The sequence below is a fragment of the Leptonychotes weddellii genome, chromosome 2 (genome assembly GCF_054177405.1).
Source record: "Leptonychotes weddellii isolate Sample4059 chromosome 2, ASM5417740v2, whole genome shotgun sequence".
Classification (NCBI taxonomy): domain Eukaryota; kingdom Metazoa; phylum Chordata; class Mammalia; order Carnivora; family Phocidae; genus Leptonychotes; species Leptonychotes weddellii.
In genome coordinates, this window is record NC_138370.1 from 128,153,814 (window position 1) to 128,166,183 (window position 12,370).

The 12,370-nt window shown below is 34.4% G+C and overlaps 1 protein-coding gene across 1 annotated transcript in view; it reads left to right on the top strand.

Moving 5' to 3' along the window:
* UGT2A2 (UDP glucuronosyltransferase family 2 member A2) overlaps positions 1-12,370 on the top strand; it is a 47,596-nt gene that overhangs the window by 31,425 nt on the left and 3,801 nt on the right. The window contains exons 3-6 of the mRNA XM_006729320.3: positions 2,719-2,867; positions 5,375-5,506; positions 8,146-8,233; positions 9,466-9,685. Coding sequence (XP_006729383.2) covers positions 2,719-2,867; positions 5,375-5,506; positions 8,146-8,233; positions 9,466-9,685 — 589 coding nt within the window. The remainder of the gene's footprint in view (positions 1-2,718; positions 2,868-5,374; positions 5,507-8,145; positions 8,234-9,465; positions 9,686-12,370) is intronic.

Below are 12,370 nucleotides of genomic sequence, written 5' to 3' on the forward strand. Positions count from 1 at the left end.
TTAGCATAATACCCTCTAGTTCCATCCACATTGTTGCAAATGGCAAGATTTCATTCTTTTCTGATGGCTGCATAATATTCCACTGTATATATATATATACCACATCTTCTTGATCCATTCCTCTGTTGATAGACATCCAGGCTCTTTCCATAGTTTGGCTATTGTGGACATTGCTGCTATAAACATTGGGGTGCACCTACCACTTTGGATCACTACATTTGTATCTTTGGGGTAAATACCCAGCAGTGCAATTGCTGGGTCATAGGGTAGCCCTATTTTCAACTTCTTGAGGAGCCTCCATATTGTTTTCCAGAGTGGCTGCCCCAGCTTGCATTCCCACCAATAGTGTAGGATGGTTCCTTTTTCTCTTCATCCTCACCATCTGTCATTTCCTGACTTGTTAATTTTAGCCATTCTGACTGGTGTGAGGTGGTATCTCATTGAGGTTTTGATTTAGATTTCCCTGATGCCAAGTGATGTTGAGCACTTTTTCATGTGTCTGTTGGCCATTTGGATGTCTTCTTTACAGAAATATCTGTTCATGTCTTCTGCCCATTTCTTGATTGGATTATTTGTTCTTTGGGTGTTGAGTTTGATAAGTTCTTTATAGATTTTGGATACTAGCCCTTACTCTGATATGTCATTTGCAAATATCTTCTCCCATTCTGTTGGTTGTCTTTTGGTCTTGTTGACTGTTTCCTTTATCGTGCAAAAGCTTTTTATCTTGATGAAATCCCAATAGTTCATTTTTGCCCTTGCTTCCCTTGCCTTTGGTGATGTTTCTAGGAAGAAGTTGCTGCGGCTGAGGTTGAAGAGGTTGCTGCCTGTGTTCTCCTCTAGGATTTTGATAGATTCCTGTCTCACATTTAGGTCTTTCATCCATTTTGAGTCTATTTTTGTGTGTGGTGTAAGGAAATGGCCCAGTTCCATTCTTCTGCATGTGGCTGTCCAATTCTCCCAACACTATTTGTTGAAGAGACTTTTTTCCAATGGACATTCTTTCCTGCTTTGTCAAAGATTAGTTGACCATAGAGTTGAGGGTCCATATCTGGACTCTCTACTCTGTTCCATTGATCTATATGTCTGTTTTTGTGCCAGTACCATACTATCTTTATTATTACAGCTTTGTAATAGAGCTCAAAGTCCAGAATTGTGATGCCACCAGCTTTGCTTTTCTTTTTCAACATTCCTCTGATTATTCAGGGTCTTTTCTGAAAGAAGAGCGATCACAACCAATACCACAGAAATACAATTATAAGAACATATTATGAACAACTATATGCCAGCAAATTTGATAATCTGGAAGACATGGATGCATTCCTAGAGATGTATAAACTACCAAAACTGAACCAGGAAGAAATAGAAAACCTGAACAGACCCATAACCACTAAGGAAATTGAAGCAGTCATCAAAAATCTCCCAACAAACGAGAGCCTTGGGCTAGATGGCTTCCCAGGGGAATTCTACTAAACATTTAAAGAAGAAATAATACTAATTTTTCTGAAGCTGTTTCAAAGAATAGAAATGGAAGGACAACTTCCAAACTCATTTTATGAGGCCAACATTACCTTGATCCCAAAACCAGACAAAGACCCCATCATAAGAGAGAACTACAGCCCAATATCCCTGATGAACATGGATGCAGAAATTCTCACCAAATACTAGCCAGTAGGATACAACAGCACATTAAAAGGATTATTCACCACGACCTATGGGATTTATTCCTGGGCTGCAAGGTTGATTCAACACCAGCAAATCAATCAATGTGATACAATACATTAATAAAGGAAAGAACAAGAACCATATGATCCTCTCAATAGATGCAGAAAAAGCATTTGACAAAGTACAGCATCCTTTCTTGATTAAAACTCTTTACAATGTAGGTATAGACAGTATATACCTCAATATAAAAGCCATCTATGAAAAACCCACAGCGAATATCATTCTCAATGGGGGAAAAACTGAGAGCTTTTCCCCTAAGGTCAGGAACAGGGCAGGGATGTCCACTATCACCACTGCTATTCAACACAGTACTAGAAGTCTTAGCCACAGCAATCAGACAACAGAAAGAAATAAAAGGCATCTGAATCAGTAAAGAAGAAGTCAAACTCTCACTCTTTGCAGATGGTATGATACTTTATGTGGAAAACCCCAAAGACTCCACCCCAAAACTGCTAGAACTCATACAGGAATTCAGTAAAGTGTCAGGATATAAAATCAATGCACAGAAATCAGTTGCATTTCTATACACCAACAACAAGACAGAAGAAAGAGAAATTAAGGAGTCGATCCCATTTACAATTGCACCCAAAACCATAAGATGCCTAGGAATAAATCTAAACAAAGAGGCAAAGAATCTGTACTCAGAAAACTGTAGAATACTCATGAAAGAAATTGAGGAAGACACAGAGAAATGGGAAAACATTCCATGCTCATGGATTGGAAGAACAAATATTGTGAAAATGTCAATGCTACTTAGAGCAATCTACACATTTAATGCAATCCTTATCAAAATAGCATCAACTTTTTTCAAAGAAATGGAATGACTAATCCTAAAATTTGTAATTTCCCCTTCCTTTTAACATCTAGATGTGATAAATAATCTAGGAGACATAGATTTATTTTTTCCTTAATAGCTTGTTAGTAAATTAGTGTAAATTGTATCCCAACAAAAATATATATAAATAACCTTCACACAACTTTTTTCATTTTCTCCAGGAAAACCCACTACATTATGTGAGATTATGGGGAAAGCAGAAATTTGGTTAATTCGGACGTATTGGGATTTTGAATTTCCTCGTCCATACTTACCTAATTTTGAGTTTGTAGGAGGGTTGCATTGTAAACCTGCCAAACCATTACCTAAGGTAGGTCTATTACAGTGGAGGATTTCTTTTGTACCTTATGAGATAATGCTGATATTTCTTTAAGGTATACTGTCTCAATAACAGAGATATGCTGTTTGCTACTCCAAATCTATTTTACAAATCATAGGGGTCTCTTATTACTGGTATTACCTTTTTTAGACTTCACTTTGACATTATGGCTAAAGAAAGAAGTGAATCAAGTGGCATGTTAAAATTTCAGTGTGTCTACAGTTTGGGTACTGGATTGAAGCAACAGGAAGGTAGGGCCTTGGAAATTACTCAGGAGATTACTATAGTCTTCCTAACAAGCATGATGGAGTTATGAATTGGGACAGTTAACTCTGATTGTTTGAGTGATAAAGATACTTTCATGAGAACTCTCAGGTAGATTCCAGAGTTTTGTCAGTAAGAAGAAGTAAGTATTGACAGAAGACATGGAATCAGGTAGCACTTCTTGGATAATAGTGATCTTCCTGAGATAAAAAATAATTCATGGAAGAACTCTTTTGAGATGACAATGATGAATTCACTTTTGGGCCTATTCACTTTAAGGAGCCAAATAAAGTTTCAGGTGAATATTTCTAGTAATCATTTGGGTAATGCAAGGTCTAGGTTTTAGCAAAGAGCATTAGAAACAGATTAGGAGTCATCAAAATAAAGACGTCATAGAACTAAGAGACCCAAACCCTGAATTCCTTCTTTAAGATCATGATGTCTGTTTTTTTCTGAAATGAAAAGGATACCACATTCCAAAGTCACCAACAAATAAATGTGGACAGCCAAAAGTGTTGGAAGAAGACAATATTGAAACATAAAAGAGAATAATAGATAAACATGATAAAAATATTGTATTTAACTATCTTTAGCAACAACTATCATCAAGGGATTGAGGAGGCAGACACTCATTTGCTTGGGTTGTAGGTAAAATAGCATAATCTCTGTAGAAGATTGCAGGTTAAATAGTGTTCTCAGGAGAGTTCTTGATTTCTATTTAGAGTAAGATGCACATTTAAGTTTAAATTTTATTTTAGGATTCTGAATATGCTTTTCTTACCAGTCAAGTTATAGCTGCAGCTCTATTGAATGTTATTATAGCAAATAATAAACCAATATCTAAACAAAGGTACAGAAAGAGACAGGACATATCCTTGGCTCAGTAGATAATATCCTGTGCCACACTATTATATTCATCCTCCCATCCTCATTTTTCATATACACAATTTCACAAAACAACTCAGACATGTTTTACAAGAGGGAGAAATTATTCCATTCCAAACCCAATTACTAATACAAACATTTGGGCAATATGAACACCAATCAAAGCTTGTATCTCTGATGAAAAAGTTATGCCAGTCACTGCATACACAGAAAAAAAGCAATGAAAGACAGGCAAATCAGGAATCTAAACCCAACTGCTAGATTTGTAAATTTTCATATATGTGTGTTTGTGCATGTGTGTGTTTATTCCATCACTGTCTCATAGGGGATGAATCAAAATGGCAAAATACCAATTCCTGGGACTTCAGAGATATTCTCCTAACATTATCTAAGCTAAAAGATAGCTTTCATTTATGACATCATCCTTTCCCTAGTAATTTTACTAGCCTTAAATTGAGAAATACATTGATAAATAAATAAATAAATATAACTGAGAAATATAATAAATATATTGAGAAATATTGCAGGGAAGCCACAAATAAATGCACAGGGAATGCATGACACATCTCTAGAAGTTGACATTCACATAGATTATAATGCAAAAGACCCCAGTCCCAGATTTTGCAGTGCCTAACTTGCACAATTGTTAAGTGGTGACCCAGAGGATTTTATTTGTAGAGAAGTTTATATTTACCACTGTGCTAAGGTTCAAATTAAGGCATGTCAGCTGCTTGTGGGAAGGTAGAGAAACACTGTCTCATAAATGTTATCATGATAAAAAAAATAGCAGAAGTTTACCTTTTAAAATGTGTTACTATATATCTCAATTCCAAAAAAAAAAAAAAATCATTTTTAGCCCCATTAATCAGGAAAAGAATAAACATGAGAAAAATACCCCGAATGCCTAACAGGGAGTTAGATTGATTTATTAATAATTTATTAGATGTAAACTGACATGGTACACATTTTAAAAGTCTAGTTAGGACCCTTTTTTGGGTTTCCTTACAAGGAATATTTCTGTTTGCAAACATCTCTGCTGGTTCATAAAATTAAGCCTTGATGGTAAGAGTTCCATGAACCGTGAGAAGAGCTGTCTCTTATTGCCCATTCTCTTTCTATAATGGTTTGGTTCTATGCCTTTATCTGTAATCACTCATTATATATTTAAGCCATAGTTTTCAGAAACACACTTCCTCTTAAAGATACTAGATGGTTCTCTTTGGCATAAGATAGAATGAGTCTAACGTCTCTGACACATCTCTTGACTCTGCCTATTTAGAAGAATAGATGAAATTCCCCCCACCCCATGATCCTGCATGTTTGTAATAAAAAGAATTTTATCACTGTAGGAAATGGAAGAATTTGTCCAAAGTTCAGGTGAAGATGGTATTGTGGTGTTTTCTCTGGGATCAATGGTCAAAAACCTCAAAGATGAAAAAGCCAATCTCATTGCCTCAGCCTTTGCCCAGATTCCACAGAAGGTCAGTACAACATTGGGTCCTGGTGAAGAGTTACTTTGCCAATTGGAGAGAAGGTGTGACTAACAGTACTTTTTCTAGATCAAAGCTGAGACACTGAGCATAACTGGTACCTCCTTCAAGTAAAAATTTCTTAAAACATTAAAATGATGTATTGAGGCACATTTAATCATTTGCTTAGTAAGCCTTTGTATCACTATGGAAATACATCTTTTTATACAATCATTTATTTTCATTGAAGTAGAGATGAAAATGTTAAGATCCTAATAACTTTTTACTATTTGAAATCTTATGACCCGCATTGACTACTCCCCAAATTCTCCAGTGTGTTAGCTCCAAGGTCCAGGAAAAGAGAGATGTTATACATAGAGTAGATAGGAATTATGTTCAAGGATATACTTTATATTTTTAGGTTTAATTGATGCTGTATCAGGATCTAGTTGGTTTAGAAGTAGAAGCCTAATCTTTCTAAACTTAAATTTCTACAGTTAAAAACAGTTAAAAATCCCAATATTATTATCAAACAATTTATATTTTCTGATTTATGATATTCAATTAACTTTAATTTTGTTGTCATTATAGTTCTAGATTTCTACTCTTTATATACTCCTATTTATGAAATACCCTAGAACTCTTCATATTGGTATATTAGTTAAAATATATAAAACTCCATAAAGGTGAGCATACTAATTAGGCTTCTTAAATCTTTGAATTTTTATTTCTTAACTTTTTTGTTAAAAAGTTTGCCACCCATGGATGTGGAGAAAAAGGAACTCTCTTGCACTGTTGAGAATGCAAACTGATGTGCATCCACTGTGGAAAACAGTATAGAGGTTCCTCAAAGAGTTAAAAATAGAACTACCCTATGATCCGGTAATCGTGTTCCTGGGCATTTACCCAAAGAATACAAAAACACTAGTGCAAAGGGATACATGCACCCTGCTGTTTATAGCAGTTTTACAATAGCCAAATTATGAAAGCAGGCCAAGTGTCCATGGACGGATGAATGGATAAAGAAGATACGGTATTATGTAAGTGATGAATCACTAAATTCTACTCCTGAAACCAATATTACACTATATGTTAACTAAAATGTAAATAAAAATTTGGGGAAAAAAAGATGTGGTATACATACACAATAGAATATTTTTTCAGCCATAAAAAATAATGAAATCTTGCCATTTGCAAAGACATGAGTGGAGCTAGAGAGTATAATGCTAAGCAAAATAAATCAAAGAAAGACAAATATTATATGATTTCACTCATATGTGGAATTTAAGAAACAAAACAAATGAGCATGGGGAAAAAGAGAGAGAGAGAAACCAAGAAACAGACTCTTAATTATAGAGAACAAACTGATGGTTATCAGAGGGGAGGTGGGTGGGGGCATGGGTTAAATAGGTGATGGGGATTAAGGAGTGCACTTGTCATGATCAGTGGGTGAGGTATGGAATTGTTGAATAAAATAAACACTTTAAAAAATAAGTTTGCCACCTATTAATATTTAATCTGAACTTTGTCTTACAGAGCTCCCCCCACCTGCAAAAAGTATGTAACAAAAGGTTAACATCCTAACCAGATACTTCATTAAAAAATGAAATAAAACAAACCTCCAGCTCTTCCTCCCTCAAAACTATAGAGAGAAAAAGAAAGAGAAAGAAAGAAAGAAAGAGAGAGAGAGAAAGAAAGAGAAAGAAAGAAAGAAAGAAAAAGAAAGAGAAAGAGAGAAAGAAAGAAAGAGGGAAAGAAAGAAAAAGAAAGAAAGAAAGAAAGAAAGAAAGAAAGAAAGAAAGAAAGAAAGAGAAAGAAAGAAAAAGAAAAAGAAAGAAAAAGGAAGGAAGGAAGGAAGGAAGGAAGGAAGGAAGGAAGGAAGAAAAAGAAAAGAAGAAAGAAGGAGGAAGGAAGGAAGGAAAAAAAGAGAGAGGGGTGGAGGGAAGGAGAGAGGGAAGAAGGAAAGAAGGAAAGACAATCATTCAGCAACTAGACAACAAAAATTTAAAGCTAATTATATTTTTGGAAAACATTACATTTGAAACATGAGAGGATGGCCTTATGACATTAGTAAATTTACACAGTATTCATGTTTATTTTAATGCTTTTTATTTTTTTATTTTTATTTTTTTTTAAAGATTTTATTTATTTGAGAGAGAGAATGAGAGAGAGCACATGAGAGGGGTTAGGGTCAGAGGGAGAAGCAGACTCCCTGCCGAGCAGGTAGCCCGATGCGGGACTCGATCCAGGGACTCCAGGATCATGACCTGAGCCGAAGGCAGTCGTCCAACCAACTGAGCCACCCAGGCGCCCATATTTTAATGCTTTTTAAACCCCCATGCTCTGATTGATTAAACTAGTCTTTTCATTTTATATATCTTTACTTATAATCTCATACCTCAAAACTTTTAAGTGATAAATATAAAAATGATAAAACTATACTTAATAGAGTATTAGTTCAAGCCCTTTTTGACAGGGTTGATGTAAACAGTCCTACTATATCACCATGTTTGCAAACTACCCCTTATGTCCACTTCTCTCACTATCACATAAAGTAGTGGTGGGCCACATGATTTATAAATAATTCTACAGCATTAAGATGCCTTCACTGTGTGTTTTTACTTGCAACATTAAAGCACTGTCTTCGACAGGTTTTATGGAAATACAAAGGAAAGAAACCAGCCACATTAGGAGCCAATACTCGACTCTATGATTGGATACCCCAGAATGATCTTCTTGGTAAGACTGGGGGAAAGAAAAGCTGTACAGTTGGATAATGGGCAAGTAAAGTAACTGTTTAACAGCAAATAATTCAGTAAGTATTTAATAGCTAAAAATGTCACATTTTAGGCTAAAATCAAAAACCCAAAAAACAACAAATGTTGGAGAGGATGTGGAGAAAAAGGAACTCTCTTACACTGTTGGTAGGAATGAAAACTGGTGCAGCCACTGTGGAAAACAGTATGGAGATTCCTCAAAAAGCAAAAAATAGAACTACCCCACAATCCAGTAATCACACCACTGGGTATTTACCCAAAGAATACAAAAACACTAATTCAAAGGTATACATGTACCCCTATATTTATAGCAGCATTATTTACAATACCCAAGATATGGAAGCAGCTCAAATGTCCATCAATTGATGAATGGATAAAGAAGAAGTGGTATATATATATAATGGAATATTATTCAGCCATCAAAAAGAATAAAATTGTGCCATATGCAAGAACATGGATGGAGCTAGAGAGGATAATGCTAAGAGAAATAAGTCAGAGAAAGATAAATACCATATGATTTCACTAATATGAGGAATTTAAGGAAAAACAACAACAAAAGAAAAGAGCAAAGGAAAAATAAGAGAGAGAGAGAGACAAATCAAGAAACAGACCCTTAACTATAGAGAACAAACTGATGGTCACCAGAGGGAATGTGCATGGGGGGATGGATAAAATAGGCAATGGAGATTAAGGAGAGCACTTGTGATGAGCACTGGGTGATGTATGGAAGTGTTGAATCACTATAGTGTACACCTGAAACTAACACTGTATGTTAACTATACTGGAATTAAAAATAAAATTTAAAAAATAAATAAATAAAGCTAGAAAAAATAAAATGTCACATTTTACTTGCAGTTTTAAAGCAGAAATAATTTGAGAATTGGCAGTTAATTTTGTAGATTCAATGCTTTCTTTGATTCACAAAATAGCATTTCAGTTAAGACTCTCATCACTCTTCAAGTTTCAGTCTCAGTTTGGATATTTCCTCCTCAGTAAAGTCCTTCCAGACAATGCAGAGGGAACTAATTCCTCCTTTCCTGGGATCATAGTTTTCTGAAATAGCAATAGCCCATGTGCTCTCAGCTTTTCTAGAAAATGCTTTCTTCATTGAGCCACTCTGTGGGTTTTTCCCTATCTCCCTCTAAAATTCTGTTACCTTATTATAATGAAATCCTCACCCAATTCCCAAACTAGGTCATCCCAAAACAAAAGCTTTTATCACTCATGGTGGAACCAATGGGATCTATGAAGCTATTTATCATGGGGTTCCTATGGTGGGAGTTCCTATGTTTGCTGATCAACCTGATAACATCGCTCACATGAAGGCCAAAGGAGCAGCTGTGGAGGTGAACATAAACACAATGACCAGTGAAGATCTGCTCAATGCCTTGAGAACAGTCATTAATGAACCTTCGTAAGTACTAATGTTTTAAAAGGCTTACCATTGATTATGCTACCCATCATACTTGGAAATGTTCAATGTCTCCTGACTTTGTTAATGGGTTTATTTTCAAATAACAACTATAACATGACCAATATGAAAATGCCTTTATTATTTCATTTCCATAACATTGAAGTAATTTGCTGAAATTGGGAAAAAATACTATTACTTCAAATATTTTATCAATGCTTTTTTCAAAATCAATCATTTTAATGATCACATAAGTTCTCTGACATTTTTTGAACAATCTGCTTGTTCGTATAGACACACATATATATGCCTATTTAAGTATTATAAGTAAGTACAAAATTGGAAGTGATAATTCACTTTATCATTCAAAAAGAGCCATCATTAACACTGACTATATATCATATATCAGTATATGCATATACACAGAGAGGAGAGATACTAAGTAGGTAATAATTTTACAAATACTGGTTATTACTATGTGTGAACAAAATTTTGAATTTTATCTGATTTAGCTAAAGATTAATTGAAATGAATCTATAAGCTATATTTAACTTTAAGTATATATCATTGTATCTTATTTTTTTCTCTGAAAAATCTCATCAAGGTTAAGAATTAATATATGAATACAGTTTTAAGTTTTCATTTTTATGTATTTTTGATTTTCGCAACAGTTGAACTCCTGCTATAGAAATAGCCTCATCTCAAAAAAAATAGAAGTAATCTCATCTCTAATATGTATTACTTAAGATTTTAATTTGTCAATATTTATGCCACTTATTTTCCTCAAATTTAGTCTTTTTGCTGCATCTTAAAGGAATCAATATTTGCCATTAATTCTGAGATTCTTTATTCCAAAATATTTTGGATTCACTCTTAACTGAATATACTATATGAAATTTTCTTTCAATGAAGATTCATGGATATTAAATTTCCTGAGATCGTTTAGCAATATTTGCTGATTACCTTGATATAAGAATGATCTCTCACCTCTCTGAATATAAGATATTTAGCTCTCTCTTTTCTTCAGAATTGTGTAAATATGACTCATGGTCTCCTGGCTTTAAATCCTTCTATAGGAATTTGAGGCCTGTCTGATCATTTTTGTTTGTTTCTTTTTCAGTTTGGAAAAAAATCATTTTTTAAAAAAAATTCAGAAACCTAATTAACGATGTATCTTGATAAATTATTTTCTACATTTTCCCTGGGTTATAATATGTCCTTTCAATACTGTTAATCTAGATTAAAAATTATTTTTCTTCTCAGAAATTATCTTTTTGTTATTTATTAGAATGTTAGTTCCACTTTTTATCTGTATTTCAGGGACATCAAACTTCAGCATTCTCTATGTTAAAATATTTTGGTTTTCCTTCTCTATCATTTTCTAAGTGCCCTAATCATCTTCTACTTTTCTTAATTCACTGGGATTCCCTCAATCCATAAATTGGTAAGTTTACTTTTTTGCCATTAGAAAACTACAGTTTCTAGGTTATACCCTCCTTTCTATTTTCACATTTCTGACAGCTGTTACTTTCCTCTCTTTTCTTTTCTTTTTTTTTTTATTATGATACATTACTCACCACACATTACATCATTAGTTTAAATGGAGGAGAAAAAAAAAGAAGGTAAAAATTCTAGTTCTCAGCTGACATAGGACACGGATCTGAGTATTTTATAGAGAAGTCATAAAAATGTACAGAATTACTAAGCATGCAACTCTGTGAAATGTAATCTAATAAATGTCTTATCAAAGCACAAAGAAAAAAAGAAAATTACAGTTTCTAATTTCATTATTAATCCTTTAAGAGGTATTTTTGCCAATTTATTTCAACAGCTCACCTATACCCTTTATCACCACTTTTTGTTTTATAACTTAATTTTTTTGTCTTTTATTCATAACCCTTGCATTCTTCTTTTACTTCAACTCTCCTCTTTTTTGAACTATGTATTATGCTTACTTACATTCTAAGTCCATCATTTTTATGGCTCCCCCCCATATTGTATAAGTTGTTATCAAGGCATATTTTTCATCTAGCTGTCTCAGTATTTACTTGGAATTTGTATAAGTGCCTTATATTTAAATTTGTTTCCAGGTTATCTCAGACTCAATTATTTTTATTCAGAGGCAAAACTCAAAGAATGGTTAAAACATTCCATTTGTATTACTGAAACCTGAAATTGAGGAGGTAGATGAGAAGGTCAACTCAAATGCAATTTTGTGCAGCTTTTTTTGGTGGATCTAGTCTATGTAAAACCATCTATTCTAAGCCCTAGTTGCAGGTTTTTTTACACAAAGGGGTCAATGTATTGCTCCCCAAAAGGGAATGTTTGCCTTGAATCCAACCTAAAAAGCCAGTGCTAGTGGTCCATTTCCCCCTCTCACACACATTCCCATCAAATGACTCTTATTATGATGCATGTTTAAGTCATAATTTTCAAAATATAGATATCATCAATTCAGGAGCTGGAGCTGGTGTTAAGAGCTTCAGGAAGGGGGCGCCTGGGTGGCTCAGTTGGTTAAGCGACTGCCTTCGGCTCAGGTCATGATCCTGGGGTCCCAGGATCGAGTCCCGCATCGGGCTCCCTGCTCAGCAGGGAGTCTGCTTCTCCCTCTGACCCTCCCCCCTCTCGTGCTCTCTCTCCCATTCTCTCTCTCAAATGAATAAATAAAATCTTTAAAAAAAAAAAAAA